Source organism: Perca flavescens, chromosome 2 (assembly GCF_004354835.1).
Source record: "Perca flavescens isolate YP-PL-M2 chromosome 2, PFLA_1.0, whole genome shotgun sequence".
NCBI classification, from domain to species: domain Eukaryota; kingdom Metazoa; phylum Chordata; class Actinopteri; order Perciformes; family Percidae; genus Perca; species Perca flavescens.
Window position 1 is genome coordinate 28,621,852 of NC_041332.1, and position 27,798 is coordinate 28,649,649.

Here is a 27,798-nt window from a genome sequence, read left to right on the forward strand (position 1 = left end):
AACAAGTGTTCAGTGGCTTTGGTGCAATTAATCAGGGCAGTAACAAGGCACACATTAGAATATCACCAGCCAGACTTTATGTAAAGCATCAGACTGATGTTAGTTTGAAGGATCCATCAGTGCCTTCATTCACTTTAGCTGGACTTATTCCTCTGGATGTATGTATTTCATTAAATACAGTGGACATATCAGACTTATTTTACTGGAACTATTTCTTTTTAAAACTTACATCTTGAACTAAAGTGTCTACATTTGCATTGGTCCTATTATCAGCGCAACGTTGGATCAGAACCACATTGTTGTGTTTTGTTAACCTATGGCTCCTACTGAATCATCCAAGGAAGTCTGGCTTGCTCCAACTGTGGATCTGTAAAGCCCATTGAGACAGTGCAGGTGATGTTGGTGACTGATGATATTAGGCAGAAAAGTAAACAGTAAGCTGTGTTTGCCAATGTCAACTCTGGCTGAGTAACCTTGGACCCAAGCTGTTTCCTAGCAACCCAATTCCAACATAACAGTCTACAGTCACCAGACTGACACTACATCAACTTTACATCTCTATAATATCTGAACCTGAGCGGCTGATGTGTGTCAACTCACTCAGATCTCAGATATCTCTTTAGAATAGCTCTAACCCAAATCAAAGCTGTTAGCCTGCAGCTAAACACGGGTTGCCCTTCTTAACAGAGCCAACGAGCCACAAGAATCTATAACCTCACTTCCTACTTAGGTGGATTTCCTGGGGGAAATCAAACCTTTTTGAAATACGGCACACTGTCCAGCTTGAGGGGAAGGACAAGATATATGTGTGACATGTGCGATATGCGTGTGACGCTGGCACCGACAGCTAATACCAAGTTGAAGCATACTCGTCAAAAATACTCGTCAAAAAAAAAAAACACATTCACCATCGTGAATTAGCATTTTCATACTTCTTTTCACGTCCAACACATACATGCTTGAAACCCACTTAAAAGCTTCACTTGTTCAAAAACAGTCTGAATACGGAATCCCACACACTCCTTTTCCTCAAGGTCTCTGCTTTGTCACACAAATATCAGAATCCTTTTCAAACCCTTGTGCTCGAGCAGATTTTTGCACTGCACTTCGAGCCAAGATGGCTGATGCGTATGCTTTGGAAATATATCTATGTATTCATTCCATATCTTTGTACTTTTTCACAGTTCTCCTCCCACTCTCTTCTATAACTGACATTTCTCTTATACAAGGTCCCCTCTTTGTCTTCCTTTAAAAGTCAACTTCTCTCTTCACAGTTTATATTTGCTCCTCACTCCTCTTCTGCTATCTTCTTCCCCTTTTCCCCTCCATTTGTTTGTTGAAGCTGTAAGTGCTGATTCATACAGGAAAAGGGAAAATCCCCTCTGCTCATACTCATCTATACCTCCTACACTGTCTCTCAGAGACTTCGTTCCCCGGCCCTCCTAATGTTTTCTCCTCTAATATCTGTCCATGAAGCACTCTAGCGTGGCCACACACGACAGAAGACGGGGAGTTGGGTCTCACACGCAGAGGAGTGCAAGCGAGCGCAAAAGGGAGAGCCAAGGACATTCTTTTGTATTAAGAATTGTGAAGAAGACTATCTGCAAGGTTATTTGTCTTTAGACCCAGTTTCTCCTTGAATGGGCTAACTGTTGGTTTGCACATCAGGGTTTTAACAGCCAGTTCCAATTACTGGGTTGAAGGGGTGCCACGAATGTTGTTATTAGGGTTGCACAGAGGTGGAGGCATAGTCACAATACTGTGGAAAAGACGACCTCGGAGCAGCATAATCAGTTACTCAGTAGCCAGGTTCGAAAAGTACATCCTTCACATAAAAGACTCTTGGTGGCGTGATATGTCACAGGGAATTAGTTCACACTTAAATGCTTACAGATTTAGCTGTGGGGGGGGGGGGGACTAAAGAAAACTGAGATGCAAATAGCAAAGCTTACAATTAGGCTCAAAGACAGAGAGACAGAGAGGGGAACAAGAGTTTGCAAACAAGAGAGAATGAGAAGCAGAGAAGAGGGGAAAAACAAAAGATGGGTGGTGAGACAGACAGGCTTTGATTATACAGTATTGGGAACAAGGGTAACGTGAGACTCGACACAACACAACACATGGATCATTAGATCTCGGCTGAGAACGATGCTGAATAGAGGCCTTCTGGCACAATTCAGCTAGTTCACCCAACTCCTTCAGAGAGAAAGAGGCAGATATGTGAGAGACACAGCAGTGGCATCAAAAGAGAGACCAATCAAAGGTAAAGTAATCAGCATCTGAGCTAATGTTGTTTTGTTTGATGCCGGTGATATACTTGCTTACTGCTACACAGGAATTCAGCTTTTCCTCAATTTATGTACATACATTATAGAAGGTGTTGGTGCGTGACAAGAGCAATACTGTATGCTGTAGAGTGACAAGTGTGGTCAATAATAATAAATATTATTGACATTATTATAAACATACTACACAGTGCTGGTAACTATCATAGTGGTTAAGTGTAAAACATTTCAACTTAACTTGGTACCAGTATATCAGCTGGCTATTAACAGTGGACAGATTTCAGAGGATGGACATCACCTCCTTCTGAACAACAGTGCACACCCTGCATGTCTTTGTTGTAGACTGCTGTCTTTAAGCTGATGTTACGGATATTTTATCATTTCAGCAAAACAGTGACGTGTGGTTGATTATCTAATGCCAATCCTTACCGTCATCAGTGGGGTTAAAACCACAGATGTCGCAGATGCAGCGAACCCACTTATTCATCTCTTCTTCGGTGTCAGCCACCAGGTAGAAGACACGGTCAATGGTTTTGATGTCGAATATGAAGCTGTGCTCCAAGTCCTTCTTGTTGAACGTCAGCCCAGCGTCCACCTGAAGCAGCAACAAACACGTCTTAGTTTAATATGGCATCAGTGAAGAAAAACTAGATGACTAAATATTAGCCAGTCAAAGAGAAAGCTGGATACGTAGTTTGTCTGAAATAATTAGTTCACTGATTTGATTGGATGATCAGCAGAAAACAAACAGTTTTGATAAGCGATTTATCGTTTAGGTCATTTTTCAAGCAAAAGTACAAAACATTCCCTAGTTCCAGCTTTTCAGTTGTTAGAATTTAGTCCCACGCTTTGCATTATTTGATAGTAAACTGAATATCATTGCATTTTAGACTGTTGGCCTTAAAAACAAGTTATCTGATTATATTTTGTGCTCTTTTGCATCAATGACTACATTCAAGTTACACATATAAGCCATAGTTTTCTGCAAAAATAAATAAAAGTCAAAGTTGAGGACTTTCAAATATTAGCAGCACAACTTGTCATATTTTCAAAAGTTTGACTTTTATTTATTTTTAAAAAAGGTAAAAAAGCTGCTTAAATGCTTAAATGTTATTAATTTGCAATGCAAACGTCCCCAACACGATGATTACATTAGGGGCATAAAGTGGGATTAGTTCAAACTGGACTTAATTTAAATAAAAAATGAATCATATACTCTGAAATGTGGAACATGCCTTTTCAGTTTTCAGGCCGATAGTAATAAGGAATCATACCTGCTCACACAAGTTGAGATCAATCACACGGATGGGCTTCTTAGCATGGTCATTCTTGTAGTACTCCAACACGTCTGGGTCGCCTGTCAGACGCCCACTGCGAAGAACAAACCACCGCTTCTTCCATGCCTGCATAGAAATGAGGCCAAAGGTTATTGGTGTGTTCTCACAATGACTGCTCCATTCCTGACTGACCACGGGCCAGCCAAAAGCTTTATTTTTCAAGTTTAGCCAATGTGTCCTAGCATAGCTTGTGTCTCTGTGTGCATTCTCCACCAGCTGCACTGCCCTCACTGAAGAATATTCAGGGCCAGAGGGAAGAGGCCCGCAGCCAGAAATATGTCTGGGATAACCAGAACAACAGGCACATAGTTTGGTCTAGCACCCTAACTGGGGTGAATAACCAAATCTATAAAAAGAAACAGGCAATTGGGTATTTCCTTTTAAATGGCATTGGTTGTCTGTGCGAAAAAGGGACCACAAAACAAGTTTAAATTCAGGCATAGCAGATGGAAAGAAAAAGACATAAGCAGCTGAGATTCATGACTTCACTCCCTGTACATAGATAAAGGACAGTAGTAATCAAATATTTACCCTAAAAGACATTAGGGAGATGGTCATCCCGTCTTATCTGGAATAATTATCACTGATATATTGATTCATATATTATTTAATTATATTATACTGTAACTTTCTCTATAATTCAAAATATAGAGCTATTTTACTCATGAGTAGTGAGTGGAGGTAAGAGGACAAACCATACAGCTTAAGAACTTGTTTACATATCATGCATAGCAATCTTATCAGAGGTTATTGTTTAAAAGATAAAGGTCAGTGAGAGTAAGAAGCCTTTTTCAGATCTTCAAAAATAAATACAAAGCCAGAAGCGGATTCATTTTGGCACTACGTTGACACTGTTCTGTTTTAAGATTGTGTGTTTCACCTCATGGTGTTTGTAGTTTTATTTAGAGAACATATCCAGCAGTGATTCATTTAACTGCAGACTTAAGGTCATAAACTTTTGATTTTGCTGAGGCATGGCACTTAGGCTGAATGTTTTTGTTTTAGGGCTCACAATAAGCTCTCCACAAAATACTAGCAAGACTGATCTGAGCATTAGCTGGAAGATATAAGAGCCATCCAATAATGATTCACTTCCTTTATTGCTTATAGTGCAAGTATGTATGGACAGTTGGACACATTGTACAAGTTTCACCAAGCGAATAGTGCAGTACAAAAAATCAATTGAATGCCAGAAATTGTTAACCAGAATCAGGTGTGTTAATGCAGACACACATTTAAAATATGCAGGGCAGCTGTCCACAGCACAGTGCCTGATTAGATATATGTATGATCATCTTGTAACACCAGGGGCTCAAACTCAGAACCTTTGACGCTGTAGGCAGATGCTGATCTTAGGGAGCTTTTATCTGGGTGATGTCACAAGTGGCATCGCATCACCTGGTAGACAAGGAACAGGCTTGCATGAAAATGCAGAATTTTAAACTACTGTAAGAGAAAAAATTAATTTCTCATTAGAAAATTCTGAGAATATGCGTACTTGGTTAAGACAACAAAGAGATGCCTGTAATTTATTTTAACAAAGATCAATACATGTCAAACTGATGTTTAAAGATGCTCTATATTGCATTGACTGCAAAGTGACAGTAGATGAGGACATAATAAAAACAATATATAAAATTCACTTTTTGAGATAGAATTCTGAAATTTTGCACACCAAATCTAGTGATGTTCGAATGTTGTGAAGTTTGTCCATCAACATCAAAGATTTAGTTTGGAAGAAATTGCAGAATTTGTTTACACTACTGTATGCAGTAAAATGTTGTAATGCACTGTGGGCTAAATTTTTGATATATAAAAAATCTGGACGGTAAATTTGTGGAGGACTCTCTCCCACAAAAATGTGGGAGGAGTATGGTTTCAGAAGTTTGAGTAGAGTGATGGACTTCAAAATTGCTACTGGGTTAAAGCAGATTATAGTTTCTTCTCTATCGGGGCTACAGTTTGACGTAAGTTGCGACGTTGTAGCATGTACGGTTGATTTGTTATGAATATTTGAAGTTTAGATGGCTGTTGTAGCGCCACCATCAGGACAATTAGCACACATATTGCACTGATTAAGTTTGACGTAGGACTGGACTTGTGTACAAAGTTTGGTGCGTTTTCATGCATTGGAACATCGATTTCTTAGGAAGAAGATAAAGAAGAAAAAGACCAAGAAATTGTCAGGAATGCAAACTAAAGCTTTGTCGTTGTGTGGGGTAAGATTTTGACCGTATTAACAATGCTGTGGGTGTGTTTTTTATTTTTTATCTTTTAGCTGTTTTTCCATCCACAGGGTGTCCTTTGTTAGTGGGCCAAGCCCCTGACTGAGACAGCATGATGAGCATCATACCTTTCCCTCTACAAACAGGATGATGAAGAAACAAGCAGAAATAAAAAAGCCCCTGGATTTTAAAATGCAAGCACAAAAACATACAGGAATCACATGGACAAATACACAAACTATTAAATAACACACACTGTTAATAGGAAAACACTATTCACATCCTACACTGACATGTTACACACATTGTAGTTCAAAAGGACTGCATTATATAATCAGAAACACGCCCACATAGTTCAAATTAGGCTTACACTTATTAATCCTACATATTTTGAGGCAGGCCCACTTAAATACCAAGTTGAACCGTAAAAGCTAAAGCGAATGTGCAAAAAAAACAACACTGATGTGTCTGTGTTGTGTTGGTCGGACAAAGACAGTGGGTGTGGAGAAGGAACCTCTCTCTCGCTCGCTCTCTCTTTCTCAAATGACAAAGCAATCTTGGGTCAAGTTACCCTGTGGGGAACAGAAGGACCAAGAGCTTAGGTTACAGCGAGGCCAGGCCCACCCAGGGTGTGAGTGTTGACAACTGGGTAAGTTGTACATGCTGAAGACAGAGGCAAGTGAGACCTGTTTAACAAAAATGTTCAACAAGTCATTGAGTAGTAGTTCATTTTAAAAGCACTTGCAGTTAAGAGATAAAAAACAAAACAGAGTGGAGAACACTCACGTAAAAATAAAATCAAAAACTCCGAGCGAAGACAGATACAAGATACACACAATGTACTGATACCTTCCAATACACTGAATATTGTAATGTTTTGATCTCAGAGATTCACTTTGTGAATACTGTATATATTGCCTGGCCCGCTCTTTGATATCGACTTGACAAACATCACACAGCTGGCTGCAGTCTCTGCACAATTAAAAATCAAACCGCTTCATGAGCAGCACTTGATGACACTGATACATCATAAAATGTGCCTCTATTAAATAGGGGCTACAATACAAAGAATGTTGTATAAAAAATACTCTGAATATAGGACATCGCAAACATTTAATCAAGCAAATAAATCACATAAGTATGCAAAAAGGAAGCCATTATCATCGAGAGTACTACAAAGAAAAGATAAATGTAGCAAGCAAAAACAAAGACAAGACAAAATATAAATATATCAAATTGACTGCCCCAAAAAAAGAAGTATAAAAGATGTAATGGGCCAAAATTAGTACATCAAGGAAATAATCAAAAAGATATCAGAAGAGAGGATGTTTCAACAGCTGTTCACTCCTGGAGCAGGACAGTCAAAATGTATTCATCTCATAGTATTTGAGAATAAGTTATAAACTATGGAAATTCACAAAAAATGTTTCAAAAAATCAAAAATCAAATTGTAAATCCACAGGTGACAGGATATTATGGGTCAATCACAGTTAGAAGAAGTGGTCTGCGATTCAAAGTGGAGCAGCCCTGTAGAGAATCTGGATGCACGGTTTCTGCGCTGCCACATTAGCATGGTTACAGACCGTAGTAGCTCTAGGATGACAAGCTGTGTGGTAGCTTGAGCATCTCTCCTCCATCTGTGGACTTTCACACAGCTTTCCTCATGCACAATTATGCACACTTGCACTGTTTTATACCACAAAAAAAACGACCCAAAGTAATAAACAGCACAACACAATTCTTTACTTCCCTGATGACCAGGCCAACACATCTACATACATATAGAGAGCAACTCTCACCTGATGCAAGCGGTGTGTTTCATTGACATACATCCAGATGCTTACATTTATATGCACAAGACATCGGGAAAGTGGAAGAAATGAGGTTAAGGCAGGAAGTCAGAGAACACATTTACATGCAGTGCAATAACCCAGTTACTGTAAAATCCACGTTTGCATGCAGCTGGTCAGTAATTAGATTTCTCCTCTACCTCCCACCATATTTTTGAACCAGTGTGGGCAGATTTTAAGTGTATTAGTGATATGCACTGTAGCCTGAAGTGTTCTTTTTCTTTTTTTTTGCAAGAGCATTAGGACCGACAGTAGAGTGGGAGAACAGGCACTTTTAGTGAGGCAACAACAGTTTTTTCCTAATGTGCGAATGGGTCTGAATGTAAAAGTCTACAGTTCAGCTGAGGAAACAGACTTATAGAGACTCATTTATTTCAGTATTTGTTTCACTTTGGTTTACTTAAGTTGGATACAAGGACGGACCGCTACAAGTAATCATCTTGCCTTTAAATCCCTCTGAATTGCTTTTATGTAGGCTCTTGTGCCACACTTGTTGGAAACCTGCTTATGTGGCGAAGAAATGAGGGTTCTCCAGCAGAAATCTAAATGTGTTAACCGGATCACTGAGAATAAATGTGCTGAAAGAAACATCAACTGCAGCAATTTACACCGTATTTTGCAACAAAAAGAAACTTATGCCAACAGAATAATTCTAAGTCTAAGTCGACACATCTCTTTAAGTGTGTGTAAAGTAGAGGTGTGAATCTTCACTGATCTCCCGATTCAATTCGATTACAATTATCATGTCAGCGATTCAATTTGATTGGATATCTCGATGCATCAAATACATTTTTCTATTAAAGCCATGTAGGATATTTAATCCATAGCTTTTCAAGCTTCAAAAACAAAACATTCTGCAGTGCTCTAATACTAAATAAATTGGATACATAAAACTACAGCACTGAGCACATGGCACTTCCTGAATGTGCAAAACATACCAGAATATGTAAACAGAAATGTTGTTAGGCCTACATTAAATTGTAAACAGAAATCAATCGATTATGAGCCGGCCGATTATCAATGCAGCATCGTCCATGTCCCCGATTCGATGCATCGATTATTTGATTAATTTCAACACCTCTAGTGTAAAGACACGGAATATCAACATGACAGAACCCAAACCACACTAGAGTACTTTGAACCCAATGCCACAAACACACACTGGAACAGTACGACCAGATGACCTTTGCCAAATAGTGAGTAGTTGTCCACCATTACATACCTCCTGTCAGGGCTCATCAAGGACATGATGAGGCATCTAGTCCTGGCTTTTGTTTTGTACATTCCATTATGGCCAGTGTTGAATCAATGGTTAAATCCCAACTGGTCCGAGCCAGATTGCAGTACTTTTATTACTGCAGGATACATCCATTCTAGTCTTCCTTAATACACCAACAGATTCTGAACCATTCAGCTCACTCAACAATCACAGAGCTCGCTTCAGCTTGTAGGAGTCTAGTGTTCACTGCCCCAGGGTTGGGAATGGGACGGCATGGGACGATACTGGACTGGGATGGTGGGGGCTCCCCTAGCACGGCAGCTGTCCTCGCCAACCCCTCTCTATCCCCCTCCCCCCTTTTTTTTCCAAGCGTCCCAGTGTCTTCTCATAGGGTAAGATGCAGGGAGACACAGGAAGACACCCTCTACTCGCCCACCCAGGGCCTTGCAGCCTATGGGGCCCAGACAGAGGGGGCATTGAGGGTCTGACTAAGAAGATGACAGGGGAAGGAAGGGTGGGAGGGTAGAGGGGAGATGCCAACTGAGTGGAGTCACGCTGCTGTCAGAAGCCTTCTGACCCAACATCACTGGACAAAGGCATGACAAAGGCAAAGGTGGGGGAGAGAAGTAGGTTAAGTGTTTAAGGGGGGACAAATATGCAAAAATAGACACTAATGTGGTTTCAGATACCCCTTTTCCACCAAGGCAGAGCTGGTTCTGGTTCGGAGCCAGAGCCTAGTTTCAAATCTGTTCTTTGTTTTTCGACCACCAAAGCACTGAACCAGTAAAAGTGGTTCTTAAGTAGCACCAAATCATTGCTGGGCCAGAAGTAAGAACCGCTTACGTCAGCGGCTGGGGGCGGGGTTACCGTGACCAACAAGATGAATAGAAACTTGTGACCGCCATTTTTGAATTAGCAGATAAACACGATGGACGCGATTAAACAACAACAGCAGTGGTCAGAGGAGGAAACAAGCTGCTTTCTTGCACTATAAAGGTGAGCCGCACGAACACGTTGGATCCGCCGAGTTTGGATGCCGATGTAGGTCCGCAAAGCCACGAACATCAATAGCAAAGCAACGTCCGCCATTGTTGATGGTGGGTTTGTGTTTGGTGCTGCCGCGCTAACGTTGCTGGGAAAGATGAGACGCATACAGTGACGTAAGACCTGGCTCTGTGCCGGCTCTTTAGCCTGTGGAAAAGCAAACCAGTTCTTTGGAGGCTCGTCAGTCGAACCAACTCCGAACCGGCACTAGCTCTGAACCAGCACCTGGTTCTTGTTGGTGGAAAAAGGGGTCAGAGAGAAAATAACAGAGAAAGGAGAAGATGGAGAAGAGAGACAGTCTGCATCATTCAGCACCAACCTCTGCATCTACAGGGGCTGGACAAAATATTATGAACCACAGTGAAATCTAATGCAATCCAATACAACAGTGGTTTTGTTAAACATGTCATATCACTGTTAAGCTTCTGTTACTTCTACTTAATTCTAATAATGCTTACTTACAGAAGGCCAGTCACCGACTAATAATAAGAGGACATTTCACTTTATCCAGCTTAAGTTGGTTGGCCAGAATGACACTTTGGGTCATTCAAGCTCTCACTATTAATAAGCACAAACAAAAACATCTATTTGTTTTTTATTACAACCCAGAAGGCCAAGACAATGTCAGGAGCATGGGGCAATTAAACAGGGATGCACCAACAGTCTCTGAAGAAAGGGTTACTCCAGAATGACATGTCAATCTGGCTAATGGAAAACAAAAACTTGAAAGGCCAAACCAGCGGTCTCATCATCATTTACTCAAACACAGTAAGAGTACAGGAAAGGAGTACCTTCCAAATGCCTCTGAAAGAAATAGTTTGACATTTTAGAAAACAGGCCGCAATTCTCTGAGACAATGTCTGTCTCTACAGCCAGCAGCCAGCCAAGAAATAGTCCTGCATATATAGTAATCCCTCGGAAAACGACCATTTGGTGCCAACTGTTGTGGTATCAATCTCTTATCTAAGTCACAGCAAGAAAAACGGGTGTAGTGAATATGTATGTGATAATAAGTGTTGAACTATTCCTTTTAGACACTGACTGGCATCAATAGAGACATTATTGTCAAAGCCATCTGTCTATTCTTAGAAAAATCCCATCTAATACAGCTCCATAGCACTTGCTTGTGCAACATTTCAGTGTCTTTTTCCTGTTGCCAGTTATAAAGAATGAAATGAGCCATCACATTTAGACTTCAAGTCTTACTTGGCACCATGTCGTGCCAAAATCCAGTACAGAAATTAATGAGACAATATGGCACCATTGCATGTTTTTTCATTTTTTTTAAAGATTCTTTTTTTGGAGCTTTTCCCTTTATTTTAAAGTGGATAGACATAAAAGGGGGAGAGAGATGGGGGATGACACACAGCAAAGGGCAGCAGGTCGTTTTCGAACCCTGCGCAGCTGCAGGACTCTGGACGCTCTTACTGGGTGAGCTAGAGGTCGCCCCGGCACCATTGTATGTTAATTAAAGACATGGAAAGACTCCTGACCGCAGTAAGACATGAACAAAAAGACAGTGGAAATTAGCTTTATGTTTTAGCCTGCAGCTGCTAAAAATAAGTGTGTGGCCAAATTGGTTTCCTATTACAAGAGTTTGATCTAATCTATTAGTCTAACTTTGTAAAACTAGTTGCTGGTGAACCATCCCCCAGCTCCACCAGCTCCAGTTTTCCTGCGCTTAAAAGGCTAATTGTGCTTCATGGTTTAGATAGAGTAACGCAGCCTAAAAAGCCTTTAAGTGCACTAATTGCTAATGCGAATGTACCATCATTACAGGCTGTTAAACTACATACTTAAACTCATCCCTCCATACCTCTAATGGTACTGAGACAGGCCTGTGGGTTACTATATTTCTGCAGCAGCAGCAGCAGTTGGGACATTACACAAGACTGTCTCTTTAGGACATGGACAGGTGTGTGCTGTTTCTTTGACAATGCTGCTTCACTAATAATATACAGTCTATGTTCACAATATGTGAGACGTGTCACTTGTGTTTCAACTGGTTCATGTATGCCAGTCTGTGTGGTTTAATAAAACATCATGCACAAACAACAAATGCAATGGACCAAAGACAATTGTAGGGCACCTAAGAGGAGACCAAATACATTGCCAACGCTTCATCTTAAGCATTGTACTCTCAGACTTACTTTCACTGTGAAACAGCAAATTTAAAGTTTACACAAAACCCTAGGTAAGGTAACCTAGGACTTCACAGATTGGCATTTCTCTAGTATATGTATGCATGTACACGCAATCAAGACATCTGCACAGGCAACATGCAAGCATACTTACAATCTACTTTGATGTTTTTTGGCAACAAGAGGTCACTGAAGAACCCTCCATCCATCAAGTGCAACTTAACAATTTTGGGAGTCTCATGCAGTTTTAGTCCTCGAAAGCATTCGGACAACCAGATAAGCATGGTGCAAAGCAAATATACACAGGCCCTTAGGGTTCCTTCCTTCTTTTAACAGTCCAGGATCAGTATTTAGATTAGACTTGGATATGTGTATAAATAAAAAAAAAGAAAACTGATTCCCAAGTGGAATCAGCAACACAAGGCACTGAAACAAAATTACAAAAAGAGGCCCTGGTGCATTATTCATCTCTACATACAGTAGATCAGTGTTTTGATAGCATTAGCTGAGATTTCTCCAGTTCAGCCATTAGGTGATAGCATGAGCTTAGCTCACAGACTCTGGGTGCATAGTTAGCACATAGCAGCATGCGAGTGGCCGGGCCATCTGTCCCGTCTAAGTGGGCTGTGGGTAAATGACCTGCACCCCAGCTGCACTGACTCATTCTGACTAGGACAGCTTCTCTGCTTGTTCCTCGAGAAAAAAAACAGTGCAAGGGATAGAGCGAGGGATAGAGCGAGGGAGAGGCGAGGCGCAGGGTAAAGACTAAAGGAGAGAAGGTCTACATTTTGGTGAGAACAGAACAAATTACTATGTGGTATTGTTTAATCTGACAGAAATCACAACAAGACTGCATTTTGTAGCCACAACCAAACCAAACCACCTTTTACAGTCAGTTGATATAACATAAAAAAAACACAGTCACAGTCTATCTCTCACTCTCACAGTCTATCTCTCACACAGGAAATTAAACATACAACAGTAACCAGTGTCAGTATTTATCTGAGTACTCTTCAGGACAGTCTCATTAGATGGAATAAGGACCCTTAGAGCAAGGTGACAAAAATGTAAGTCAGGTGCTGTGATCTCACTTCATGTTTATGAGGAAAGAAATACACATAAAATGAATTATTTTGTGCTATAATCAGAGGACGTTGTAATCTTAAAATGGCTTCAGTTGTAATTATTTAGACATGTCATGTACATGAACAATTGGTTCTTCAAGAGTCAATATGCATTAAGGACTTCGAAATGTTTCATAATTAAGGAGGAGTCAGTGAGAGGGTACACTACATCACTGTACACTGCTTTCAAAACAACACTGCTCTGTTCATTTTATTTTTATGTTCGTCTGCAAGAAGAATACAGTTCGGGATTCACTGTGTTGCTAAAATGTTAGCAAGAGGGGATATTATAGCGCGGCTCAGGTAACGTTACTTCATATCATGTGCTGAAATCCTGTATCCCCCCAAGACTGCAAATTTTTTGCTATAAACCCGCCCAATACTTTAGTTATGGATTGGATTGCCATGTCTGAATCTGCATGAAGAGGTTCTTTAAATTCTGCGGGGGAAAAGAGTTGCTCTTTCCTATCCAACTCTCTCCTCCTTGTGTGCTGTCGACGAGCAAACCGGCATGAGGTCTCCTAAAATGCGCCATCATATATTAGTGCGTATTGCGGCTACCATAAGCCACACGTGTGGCACAGTGCTTGCACACAGTCACCGCTTTATCCAGCACTTTTTCCCACTATTGTTGGGTAACACTAAATCCGTAATGCTCCCATACAGCAGACGGAGATTGACTGACAGCAGCACTCAGCACCTCATCCATGCCAACTGCGGTTTCAACAGATTATTGAAGCGAGACTTCCCCCCCCCCCAATAACTTTATTTTAAGCTTTTTTTCTGAAATCTGTAAGGCTAAATGAACCGGAAAATAAATATATGCCCCGAACTGTGACTAGCGGGCCGAATTGATGCAACTTTTTTTCTTTCTTTTTTTAAGCAACAAACACAGCAATCGAGGCCTCGAAACAAATTCAACACATCTTTCCCTTTGTGCGGTCAAATGGAGGCAGTCATGTGTCATGTTTGGGTTCGGGGGAGAAAGAAATCAAGGAATGAGAAAAATACTGGAACATTAAATAATTGCATTTGCTGACGCAGAAAAGAAACAAAACCACAAAATATTTCCATGACACTGCAATCGGACACAAATGCCGTAAACAAATGCGCACGCAGTGCTTCCCTAAGCCTCACTATCAGGACCGCAGGACTATGCTGAACAAAGGCTGTTCTAAGAGAGGAGTGTCAAGAGCGTCAGAGGTTTTGGCGCTCACAGCTTTGGTGACGAGGTCTGCAGAAGGAGAAGGAGGGAAGGGACAAAAGCTTCTCTATGTTTAGTGCCGCAACTTGTATAAATCAGTCTTTGTTAGTGAGACATGACTGGGATTCTTGCTAAATGGCTATTTTTACATCCTTGAGCACCAGAGAGGGCAGTTAACGTACAAGTAAGAGTGCATGGCCTTTGGCTAAGCGAGGCCGTTTGGCCGACGTCATCAGCCCTCCGCCTGCTGGAAGGAGAGGGGACTTCCATGAAAGATGTGCATGCCTGAGGTCCAGCATCCTGGAGAGTGGTTAATAGTCAGCCAACTCCACCACCAGCCTCTGACCTCAAAGTAAACACTCTTGATGGAGTATTCTAAGAAAAACCAAATGCATTGCTCAACCTGACATGATCATCCAAAGCAGTTGGGCTAGTGCAATATTTTATTCACTATGAAGTAAGTATCTAACTATCTGGCTAACACCACCTTAACAAACACGCTGATCCATATGCACATAAACCTAGAACTAATTCCAGATGACTTCATGTTTACCTGTGACTGGACTCTAAAGTAGGCGCACACAGTGGCACTTGACTGGAGGAAAAACATATCTTGGTGTTATCAATAATTATTTATTTATATACCAATAAAGACAAGCATCCGGCATGCAGCCGAGATTAAAATTGGTTGGGGAGAAAGAACAATATAGCAAGAGAGTCTATCCAAACCTCTGTATTCCTTTAATTATTACAATATGTCCACAAATGTAAAGTTGCAGCTTAGACAAGCTATAAACAACACTGAAGATTTTGACATCTCTATACTTCATCTCATTTCAGTCCTTTTCAGACATTAAGCACTTTGTACTGTTTATTCTTGGTGCATAACAGCCATACTGTTAGTTCAGATTTAAAATTAAACTAAACCCAAGCAGTGTAAATTGCAATTCAGTTCATATCCTGGTAACCTATACTATTCTACTTTCATTTTTTTTTTTTTTTTTTTTTTTTTTTATCGAATGGGAATTGATTAATTCAGGCTGTAAACAAGCTTTGGTGAACTAATAAGCACTTTGCCCTGGTCTCACAGCATAGGTGCTATGGGATTATTCCTACCTGTATGTATGAAAAATGTTGCATAGAGAGAATCAAACATGCTTGTGATTTCCAGGGGAAAGTTTTCCAGTTATCCTGCATGGCCAACCTTTTAGCCCAAACACTAACAGTCATCACCAAGACTGAGACAGTTCACCCAGAGGCTCAACATGATAAAAAAAATAAAAATAAAATGACTATTCAATAATTTCCCCAAATGTTTACAGATTATCCACAGTTGCTTTTTCGAAGAGTTTAAGTGAAAAACAGTGACCCTACCTTGCAAGCTGTATAACCACAGGAGCCGTTTTCATTCTGTGCCTTGTAGTATTTATGTTACCGAAAGTGAGTGCTGCGTGTTGTTATTGTTGTTTTGCACCTTCTGACTTTATCATGTGCTGCAGTGTTTGTGAGGGTCTGTAGTTTGTGACCTCTCCCTCCTCTGACTTCCTGTTCTATGTAATCAGGTTGTCCCAGACCCTCTTAACTGCCACTGCTAAATCAGAGGGGGGGCGGGACTAGGGCAGCCTGGAGGGTGTGCATTCAGTTTACAAAAATGAAGTGGGTGTGCCCTTTCAACAAATAGCAATGGAATAATTTATTTAACTAATAAAGTCATTACATGTTTGCTACAATCCAGCTCTTATTCTTTATAACTTATAACTGGACACAATTACAATAAATGATTATTAAATTGTAAAACCACAGGGATGCTGTGACTCTGCCTGACAGCTTTTAGACTGAAGGGCACGGAGCAACATGAGAGATCCTCACAGGTTTTTAACAAGTCAAGTTGAACCAAATGACACACTACAAAACGCTTGGAAGTAGAGCTGGGCAATATATCAATATTATATCGATATCGTGATATGAGACGAGATATTGCCTTAGATTTTGGATATCGTAATATGGCGTAAGTGTTGTCTTTTCCTGGTTTTAAAGGCTGCATTACAGTGGAGTGATGTCATTTTATGAACTTAACAGACTGTTGTAACTGTTCCATTATTTGCCTTTGCCCACTTAGTTATTATATCCATATTACTGATGATTATTCATCATGGTGTAAATATTTTGTGAAAGCACCAATAGTCAACGCTACAATATTGTTGCGGTATCGATCGAGGTATTTGGTCAAAAATATCGTGACATTTGATTTTCTCCATATCGCCCAGCCCTACTTGGAAGTGAAAATGAAAGTCAAGTCTGTAGAGCATAGGACACCCTAGACCCGCAAGAATTGTGTTGAGGTAAACATCATTAGACTACCTGGATATTCCAACTGCCTTTCTCTCCTTAAAGGATATTGATTTAGAATGATCTTTCCCTGTGTTATGCCATAACTGACATCCTGTTTCAAGAGGACATTCATCACATTAAGGAAGTAAAGACAGAGTTTGATGGGGGCTTTAAAGCCTGTCTTGTCTCACCACTCACGTTGCATGTCCTAATGGTTCTAGCAATGCAGCTCTGTCTCCAGATTACAATTGCTAATCAAAAGGTCTGTGTGGAACTCATAATTATAGACAAAACAATTTTATTGCATTTCTCTTTCTAGTGTTGCATATGAAGACTCCATCCTCTTCCCTGGATCTGAGCTTTTCCTTTGCTTCCTGTAGAGACTTTATGATTCTGTTTCCCATCTGCACTCTCCATAAAAGAGGTTGGAGATGCCACAGTATACAGCTTCCTCTACATGCCTGCTTCACAAAAGCTCTCCCTTGGCAGCCTACTGACCCCAGACACTTCTACTAATGCTGCAAAGATAGCTAGTCAGTGACCGGAGGTCTTTTAAGTCAAGAGATAAGAAGGGCTTACAGTTTAAAACCCAGATTTCCATCCAACATTGAAGCACTCATTTGCAATCCAGTCCTCTGCACTTTGCATTCTATCTTAACATAAACTATTTGAACATTTCTGTAACAATGTTGTCATGGTGTTCTGTAAAACAAAGTACACGCTCTTCAGCACAAAGACAAGTGACGTTGCCTGGTAGCCCTAAGGAAGCCAAGTCATGCATGAGAGAGCTTTGCAGACTGCACCGTTCTGCTTAAACAGAAGTTCTTTGAACTACTTTTTAACCCTGACCACAGCAGTCTTAAGCTCTCAACAACAGAGGTGTAGATGGGCAATTATTTTGTAAAAAATCAATGAAGCAAATCAGCCATAATTTGATTATTGTGTCCACCAAATTTTTAATCTAACTTCCATTTAATTTACCGATAATGCTTTAGCACACCTGGGGCAACAGCAAACTAATGTAAAAATATACTGTCCTGTACGGTTATAATGTATCCAGGAGAACAATTGACCAAATTAACCATTTTTTTCTCTTCCTTGCACCCATAATAGGATGAAGGCCGGAGACCGCAGAGGAAATACACAAAGATAGAGTGAGAACAAGCTAAAGATAGGACCACCCAGGCAAACAGATTGAAGTAACAGCAACTAGCTAAGGTGTGACTGTGTGTGTCCTATTGAACCCTTACATGTCCATCTGACAAACACCCACAGCCCAAATTGTAAACTCCCTACTGGTTCTGTACTTATCAATTATGAACCGTGTCCACCTCATAGCACTGATCCCATGTGAGAGTCAACCCTCTTCATTTCTCTCTCCTCTCCAACAGAAAACAATAACAAATCTTTGTTAAACTGAAACATCACATCCTTGCTTTGTGTGCAAGCGCCCCATCTTCCCACACAGGTCAGATACACAACAGTGAGAATCTAAAGTCTCAATTCTTCCAGAAGAACCAAAGCTCACAATCCAGAATTCCTAAGAAACTAGACATCCATTTTTAATGGACTGCAAATGACTAACCATGTACTAACACACCAAAGCCTCATACACTGTATGTGCTCCTCTTTATCCATGTTATAGTTTTATGTTTTGTCTAAGTTATCACAAGAGGACTAAATGAGGAGTAACAACAGCACAAATGTAACTAACTATTTTAACTTCCTCATTCTGTGGCTGCACATTGTGCCAGTGTACAGCTTGGAAATTGTAGTCCTAAAAATGTAAACTAAACTAGTTTCTAATAGAGATCCGAGGCTCCGATACTGCCTTAAACGCTGGTATCGGTATCGGGAAGTACTGGAGTTTATGCACCAATACCACGTAATAAAGCCCTAAAGAAAATCTACGTTAAAGTAGTTTATGTTCTTTTTCTGTTATAACTGGAGAATAAAAGGAAGTTCTGTGTTTGTTCATGTTTCACAAAGAGTTTAACCTGAGCCAGACCGACAACAAAGATAGAAATCATATCACATCCATACAGGGATAGTAGTATAAAGTTGTTAAAACATAATAAAATATATGACACACTGGTATCAGATTGGTACTCGGTATCGGCCGATACGCATGTTCAGGTATCGGAATCGCTATCGGGAAGCAAAAAATGGTATCGGACCATTTCTAGTTTCTAATAGAGATGGCCCGATACCATTTTTTGCTTCCCTTATTCTTGATTCTGATACCTGAACTTGCGTATTGGCCGATACCGAGTACCGATCCGATACCAGTGTGTCATATATTATATTATGTTTTAACAACTGTATTCTACTATCCCTGTATGGATGTGATATGATTTCTATCTTTGTTGTCGGTCTGGCAGAATATGGCAGATTTTCCGACTGAGAATCAAAAAATCCCCCAGAAGGAACTCTCTTGATGACTTTTGTAGGGCTTTGTGTCAACAAAAAACATAGAAAATGTTGGAAAAAGCTACAAATTTACAAAAAGGTGACAAATGTCTGAGAAATCCACAAAAACGGAACAAAAAGAACAAAAATGAGGGAAAAAGCTACCAAAATGTTAACAAAAAAGTGACATGCAGTAACAAAAGCACGTCAATAAACTCTATATGTCTGGCCCTTGGTGCGATTCTCTTTTTCCAGTGTGGCCCCTAGTGAAAATGAGTTTGACACCCCTGATCTACTTGAATCATAGGGCAAAATAGGGGTGACAACATGGACAAAATTAATATTGTGATTATTCTCAACATTATCTGATAACAGATGGTAAGAGGTGAAATTTACAGTATGTTGATCAATGGGTTTAAGTGGCTTTTTAGTAGTGTTTTACAAGATCATAATCAAACACACCTTATGCTGCAACAGATATTATAATATTCTACAACCAGATAGCAAGTAAACGGGGTTCCTTACGGACATAAATTCAGCAATGTGAACCAGCATCAGCCTCTGTACAGGCTACAAGTTAGCCTCATAATTAAAAACAGAGCAGTTGTTTTATGCAGCTGGGCACATACTATGGAGGTAACACTTGTGCATTTCTACTTTGCTAGAAATAAACTGGCGAACGGACATCTGCTGTGTAATGTAAAGACAGTGTACAAAGTGTAAAAATAGCCCAATTAATTCCCAGTTCTGTTAACACTATCCGATATTACCAAATGCTTCAAAGTCAGAAAGCAACCCTTCTAAACACCAACTTTAAGCAGCTGTGTCTACATAAATAGCCCCTCCTGAGAGTGGTAGAGACATTAGCATGCTTGTGTCCTATATGCATGCTAATCAACACTGTATTGATCCATAAGGAGCACCTATGATCAAAACAAGCCAGTTCTCTCCCTTCATCATCCATACACAATCCCTCGCTCTCACCCTCAATTTGCTATCCCACAGTCGCTCCTCTTTCATGTGCAGCTGTGAAATTCTCACCCAGCCAGGCGCCATCTGACCCCAGCCCTAACAATCTACGGTAACTGTCCAAAGAACACAGACCTTGGTAGTCATACTGCTATCTTTGCAAACAGTGCACACGAAGACCAACATTCTCATCAAAGACCGTCTGAAAGGCAAACAGGTGTTTTTAATTTATGGGCTTTCACAGATGGCCTAATAACAAGACTTTTTTTTTCTTTTTTTTTTATTACTACTATTTAACATCAAAAACTAAATATTCTGGCTGAGAAACTTCTACACTGAGGCACATTCTGGAATACTTAACCAGGTTTAAACAGTTCTCAAACTTCAGTTTTTTTTCCACAAAACTTTAACAAGAAATATCTGCAGAGGAAATAGGAATGCTTACCGAAGCTTTCAACAGCAGGTATTATAGTCTCTGAGGCTTTGTTGGGGAGGTATTTTCATCAACCAATTCTATGGTCCTTTGTACCTATTCCATACAGCCCAGGACCACGGCACCGCTGTTACTCCAATGTCTTGGATAGGCAAATGTGTAATTGCTGTCGATGCTTTACTAACTCTTTCTGGTAGGGCGGGGACAGGAACTCAGTCAAGTAATCATTCCATATCATTCATTAGAGTATCCACAAGACAGAGGGAGGGAAAGACCAAGAGAGAGGAGTGAGTGAGCGAGAAGGTGGGGAAGATGTAGCAGATGAGAGAACGGAGGACTGATCCGCAGTTCGGCATTGTGGCTGAGTGCGGTGGGTCTTGTTTATTTGCATTACATATTCGGGAAAAAAACCACAGAGATAATTCAATACATTTTCTACCAACATTTTGCTACCTGAAATAACAATAAGCCCCCTGAAGAAAGAAAAGAACAGCTACCCCCTGGCCTCACTACACAGCTCTCAGACAGGTTAGGTTCAGACTTAAACCGTGCTCACAGGGTAAAGCATTAACTTACAGGGAGAAGGTTTAAACATTAACACAACCTCACATCATGTATGACTGAGGGTGTGAGAAGCGTCAGTAGTTACGTATAATGTAGGAAACTGTTCAGCAGGCACAGTATTAGCGTTTTCATCAAAACTAAACCAACTACATGTTACTGTGTTTTCCAGGAAACATGGGGCTTTGTGAAGCACAGAAAAGGAGAGAAAAAACACATACAAGGCAAAATAACATCCCTTAGTGGAAGTTTCCACTTTGTTAGCGCTTTTTATCTTCCTGGTCATCTGTTCCCAACACACACTGTGGGCAAAAAGATTTCCTGTTTTGCCTCCTTTTGTCACTGTGGTTGTGTTTGGGGGGGTCGGTCGGGAGCTAACTTTAGAACCTCTTCTAAATTAACACTTACCTAATGCTGCAACAGCTATGTCTCATAAGTCAAGTCAAGAAAACGGGGATTGGATTCAGACCCCCAAAATGAGGTAACTTGACAGCGATAGTCTGTCTTTCCTTTTGGACACTCAGAACTCTCTAAAAGGGAATCCTACACATGTTACGCTGACATACTGTTACCGGCAGGTAAGGAATCCCATCTGCACTCTTAAAACTCATACCCAAAGTTGATGATTTGCTCACATTATATAGCACTTTTTTTTTTGTGTTCACGTGTTTGACCTGTGTTTAAGGAAATGGTTAGGAATCCCTATCTGACGTGAATTTGTGAGTGAGAGACTGATCCTCTTTGGTCTGAAATGATACCAAGCGACCTACTGCATATAGCAGCATTACTCTACCTCCACTAAAACAACAATCAAACACGTCCTTGTTTGCAGCTATGTTGATATCGAGAGACACTGTATCCTGCGTGCTACCTGTTTGTCATAATAATTTGTAGGAAAACAGCAAGCTTTTGGGTAAAACAAAACTGTACGAATGAATTTCTTCTTTTGTAATATTAATACTTGTTTTAATGATAATAAATGCAACAGAGTGGAGCTAATTATGTAGCACTCAAATTGCTGTATAAGAGCCGCAGACATGCTGGTAAAGGTCTTTGGATGTCTTTACATGAAATAATAAATATCAACGCACTGTCAGGTGCAGGAGCATAACAATAAGCAATAAAATACATGGGCACAACAACACAGCACTGAGCCTGTTCGCTAAACATAAAAATGACCTGATTGCAGAAGAAAGGCTGGGAGAGAAGACAAAGTGGTTATGCTTAGAGAATGAACTTTGCACGCTCTCTTGGGTTGCTGTGGCCTCAAGATCTCTTATTCAAATGCAATATTGCAAACAAAGTCAAAGTTCTCCTCACGTAAGAGCTGTTACTGCCGCACTCATGGCCCTCATCTCATTGCATAGGCAAGGCTCTCACGTATCTTTATAGGATTTAATAGAGAAATACCATCATATTTTGACACGTAGGGCCATCCATACACTGCATTATAACCACTTGGTTTAAGTTATGTTATGATTGCATTTTTCTATGATTAACGGATTAATCGCACAGTAAAACTAAATCAAAGTGCAGCTATCGATGCTCTTGACCACACTATGCCCCAGACACCAACCACCATTATGGCGTTCGGGTTATGCAAGAGTCATCAAATTTCCACCCACTTCCTGTCTTCCATTTTTTTGGTGTGCTATCAATCGCCGCAAACAAAATCAAATCAAAACAAATGTCCATACTAATGTTGAAGAATAACTGTTTGATAGTTAGATTAAGTCTGTCTCCAACCTTCGGCTGAGAGAAACAAGCTAACAATATTTGTCAATTGCTGACAACAACAACAACATTCAAACGATCACAAGAAAAAACAAATCATTAATGACGAGCTCACCGGTTATTGAAATGCAATTCGTGGCCCTTTACCTGGTTCTGAAAAGTCCAAGCTTTGCACGGATAAATGTGAGAAACATTACGGGAGAAGCAAGGTAAGCAAGCTGCTGACCAGCCACTGTTGTCGACTGAGTCTGGCCACTTTCTTGCCTACCCTGCTGACTTCCCTCCCCTCCTCTTTACGCCGTAAAGTCTGCAACACCCTGCTCCAATAACCCCTGACCCGCAGGAAGTAGACACAATGGACTGAAAATAACACAACACCTCCCCTGGCAACAACTGCCCACCCCAACCCCCGCTACACACCACTTCTACACTACAGTACACCTACAATACGCCGGCCCAAGATAGGTGGGTAGAACCCAAAATATCAGCCACTATTCAACAAGCTGTGCCCACTTACTAAAAAGTGCACCATCACACTACGATTTGCCATTGTGGCTTCTGATTCACTCCTGCACATGCACAAGTCAGGTCCATCTATATTGTTATTGAATATGGACCTTCTGAGATATTTTTATATTTCATGTTTTAAAAAGAACCTGCAGTGGCTCAGACTTGCAGCTCTCAGTGAAGCAGAGGGTTTCACACTACAGCAGGCTGTGGTTTGAGCGGCACACTCATGACGGTTCTACTGCTTCCTGTAGGGGCACCATTGCATGGTGAGATGGATGACTTCTCCATAGTCAGGCCTGAAAAGCATCTGTGGTGGGTGAGTGTGTGGGCATATATGTGTTTGTGTGAGTGTGTGGATTATTTGTTAAATTAGGCCATGTTCAAATGTATTTTTCTACATAAGCATTGCACACCAATGATGCAATAGAAAGTGTAGTTTATATATTTTAAGGCTTTTTGATTGATTACAATTCAATAAGATTAAAAAAAAACTGGGTAGTAGGTACCTTGTCAATACTGTGCAAGTCCACTCTGTGTGTGTCTAACCTAATCCAATCAGTCCAATGAAAATTATTCCAAATCAAATTTAGTGGCCAGTGAGAGGTTGCCTTAGACATTATCGGATTAGCCCCTCTCTTGCTGGAGTCCATCCACTAGGAAATGGATTGAGATGCCATACATAGAGATAAGGAAATGGACTCTGATATGCACTTCTGTGTTGCCAGTGGTGTTGCATTCAAAACAATGGCACCTGGTTACTTAGCAAACATAGGGATTAAACAAGATGCAAGTACAATTTAGGTTCAGTTATTTCAGTCAATAACTATTTTTTGAAGAAAAAACTCGCACATCCAAAAAATTCTTCTGTGCAGGTGCGTTGGACGATAACATCAACTTAGAAACAAAGGAAAAATCCCGCACTCTGCTCTTGCTATAACATCACCTTTTACTTTGAAAAACTAACTAACCTACTCATCAAGAGTATATTAAGTATACATCAAGGATACTCTTGATGAAGGTCCAGTTTTTCTAAATAAAAGGTGATGCAATAGCAAGAGCAGAGTGCTGGATTTTTCCTTTGTTTCTAAGTCAATAACTATTTGAAATGATCTAATTAATAGGAAAGTCAAATTGAATTGAAATTAGTGAATGCTGTCATGAATTCAGGCACTGCTGCAACAACATGCTTATTCTTAGTACTTGCATTAACCATGTTTGGTGTCCTGTTCTACGAGCTGAGCTGTTGAGCATGCCTAGGCATGTTAAGTTCACACCAAACACACCTCCGTTTTCAGCCAGTCCCTTGAAACTGGAACACACCTCCACTCTCTGTTGTCCCATTCAGATGATACTGCTTCACTTTCAGTTGAAAGGGAATGTGCGTGGTGTGAACACATACCTCAGCGATTGTGTGCTGCTGTGTGTGTGTTCATGCGATTCCCGCACAGTGATTCACATTTAGTGAAGAATGTGTGAAATCCCTTGTACACATTCATTTTAAGCCTACAATACAGGCAGCAAAGGTAACAATGCTAAATATTTTTCCAACTCAGCTATTACGCAAAACAGCCCTAAAAACAATGTCAGCATTTTTAAACATGTTCCTGTCTCTTCAGCTGTGGGTTGGCTTCTGTGGGTGTGTGCTTGCATGCCTGGAGATTTTTTTCTAACAGCTTGCACTCATTTGCACTCAACTCACCTGCACGTACCATCTCTTGCACACACAGCTTCTCTCAAAAGGTTTCATTTTCTAACCTTTTCAGGGTCTGAACCATTGTGTTAATCAACCAATTCTGTAATGCCCAATGAACACATTTATACATGCATTATAAGTTTTACGGCCATCTAATGCATGTACTGTTGCCTACTGAGAGGCCAAAAGGCAGGTTTTGGAAGCACTGTTAACACCATATCCATAAGCCATTCACTGCTTTTAAGGAGATCAATCTGTTAAAAATGAAATGAGCTCTTTGACTGACCACAATTCCCAATCCAAAAAGTCTTCACCACAGCATCCCTCTGTTTTTAAATCAGAAAACTCAAAACCACACAAAAATGTAGCCTTCCATCATAATGTTCACAAACAAACTGGATTTTTTTTGGTGAGGACATTGCTAAAAGTAAAAGAAAAAGAATACTCAGGCACTTGATTTGTATGTTTTGAGCCGCCCATTTTCCTCATATTTTCTCAGCTAATAGTAAGACAAAGCAACAGACTGCAGTGTCACAGCAGCAGTTTCCTCTTGGAACCACTCTAATGTGAATTACAGTACATTGCTCCATCCACAGCAGGATGAATGCTTCTGACGTATATAATATACTGAATCTGCCAAACAGCTGAAAAAGGTACACATGCTGTGAGTGCTTGGTATCGTCATTCCTTTTACTGTGTATTCTGCTGAAGCACCACTTTAAAAATCACATTAGTCGATCTGCAGAAATGGTAGCAAATGAGCAACCCGTCATTAAACAAAACTAAAAAGTTTTTAAAATTTATACATGTCACTCAAACAAAGTTCCCATGAAAAAGACACACCACTAAGAAAACACCCAATGGTTGAAAACCACGAACTACAGTAGACAGAGAGCTATGTGAACCTAAATCTTCCTATTCAACTTAACCCAAGGCTTCAATGATGCAAAGAAAGACAACATAATCTTAAAAAAAAGGATTAATCAGAGTAAGCAGTTACCTGATGAAATGTGATCTGCTGAACAGAGTAGTTTATTTCACCTCCTTGACAGAAATGGTTTGGTTTTGCTCCCAAAAATGTTCCAGTTCTGTACATGAGGTATTCTAATTCTGACTGGCCTTTACATCCGATTATTATGGGAAGAAAAGACTCCGTATAAACCCTGCTAATGATAAGAAATATAAATATACACTCACCTAAAGGATTATTAGGAACACCATACTAATACCGTGTTTGACCCTATCCTATCAATATGGGCCAACATTTCTAAAGAATCTTCCAGCACCTTGTTGTCAATGACACAAAGAATTAAGGCAGTTCTGAAGGTGAAAGGGATTCCCCACACCATTACACCACCACCAGCCTGCCCAGTGGTAACAAGGCATGACTGATCCATGTTCTCATTCTGTTTACGTCAAATTCTGACTCTACCATCTGAATGTCTCAACAGAAATTGAGACTCAGACCAGGCCAATTTTTCTAGTCTTCAACTGTCCAATTTTGGTGAGCTTGTGCAAATTTTAGCCTCATTTTCCTATTTTTAGTGGAGATGAGTGATACCCGATGGGGTCTTCTGCTGGTGTAGCCCATCTGCGTCAAGGGTGTGTGTGTTGTGGCTTCACAAATGCGTTGCTCCATACCTCGGTTGTTATTTGAGTCAAAGTTGATCTTCTATCAGCTTAAATCACTCGGCCCATTCTCCTCTGACCACCAGCATCAACAATGCATTTTCTCCCCCAGGACTGCAGCGTACTGGATGTTTTTCCTTTTTCAGAACATTCTTTGTAAACCCTAGAAATGGTTGTGTGTGAAAATCCCAGTAACTGAGCAGATTGGGAAATACTCAGACCAGCCCCTCTGGCACCAACAACCATGCCACGCTCAAAGTTGCTTAGGTCACCTTTCTTTCCCATTCTGACATTCAGTTTGGAGTTCAGGAGATTGTCCCGACCCCAGATCCGACCCCCCAAACATGAAAAGAGCTGAAGGAAGTTAAAGAGAAAACAAATAACGCACACTATAACCTTCTAAACAATTATATGTAGCGATTTTAATACTGTAGGGGTTTGTTTGACTGTATTTTTTGTACAAAATCACGATCGTTCCGCACGAGAGTAAGCTGCTACTAGTTCTTACCTGTGCGTTATGACGTTCACTCATGTCAACAAAGATGGCGGTGCGCGATTGTGCAGTGGCTCTCCTGTCGGTGTATATTTATACAAGTACGTACAGCCACACTGAACTAATCAATACAGGACTACGATACAACACAGCCGTTACGAGAGCCTTCCAGGCGACTCATAACATCCCGGAGGACATAGCCTGACCGAGCCCTCCAGGTTGTTGTCGGCGCTAGCACGCCGAGCTAGCTATCTACCGGCAGAATGAGAAAATAACTCCGGCACGACCAGAGGTGGAGGACTGCATTTTTGTGCACAATGAATGGAGTACCAACTGCAGGATCGTTGCCCAGCACGGCTCACCTGACCTGGAGCCGTGTCGGTAATATACTGTACATTTTATTTACTACGAAAACAGCACACTGCCGTCTACATAGCCCCCGATGCTAACGTTAGCAAAAGTTTGGTTCACTGCTAACCATAGTGAACAAACTGCAGCGCGATCACCTGGATACGGGATACAGGGGACTTTTACAAGGCGTCCTTAAAGTCTGTTCCCCTCCAGCTTTCTCCCAGCATGTAGATTGTGTTACTAGAGGGAAGAACAC

At 40.6% G+C, this 27,798-nt stretch overlaps 1 protein-coding gene across 1 annotated transcript in view; it reads right to left on the reverse strand.

Annotated features, from left to right (window-relative positions):
- The window catches only part of gab1 (GRB2-associated binding protein 1), a 55,805-nt gene that overhangs the window by 14,272 nt on the left and 13,735 nt on the right, over positions 1–27,798 (reverse strand). The window contains 2 exon segments of the mRNA XM_028595644.1: positions 2,715–2,880; positions 3,560–3,688. Of these exon segments, the coding sequence (XP_028451445.1) occupies positions 2,715–2,880; positions 3,560–3,688 (295 nt within the window).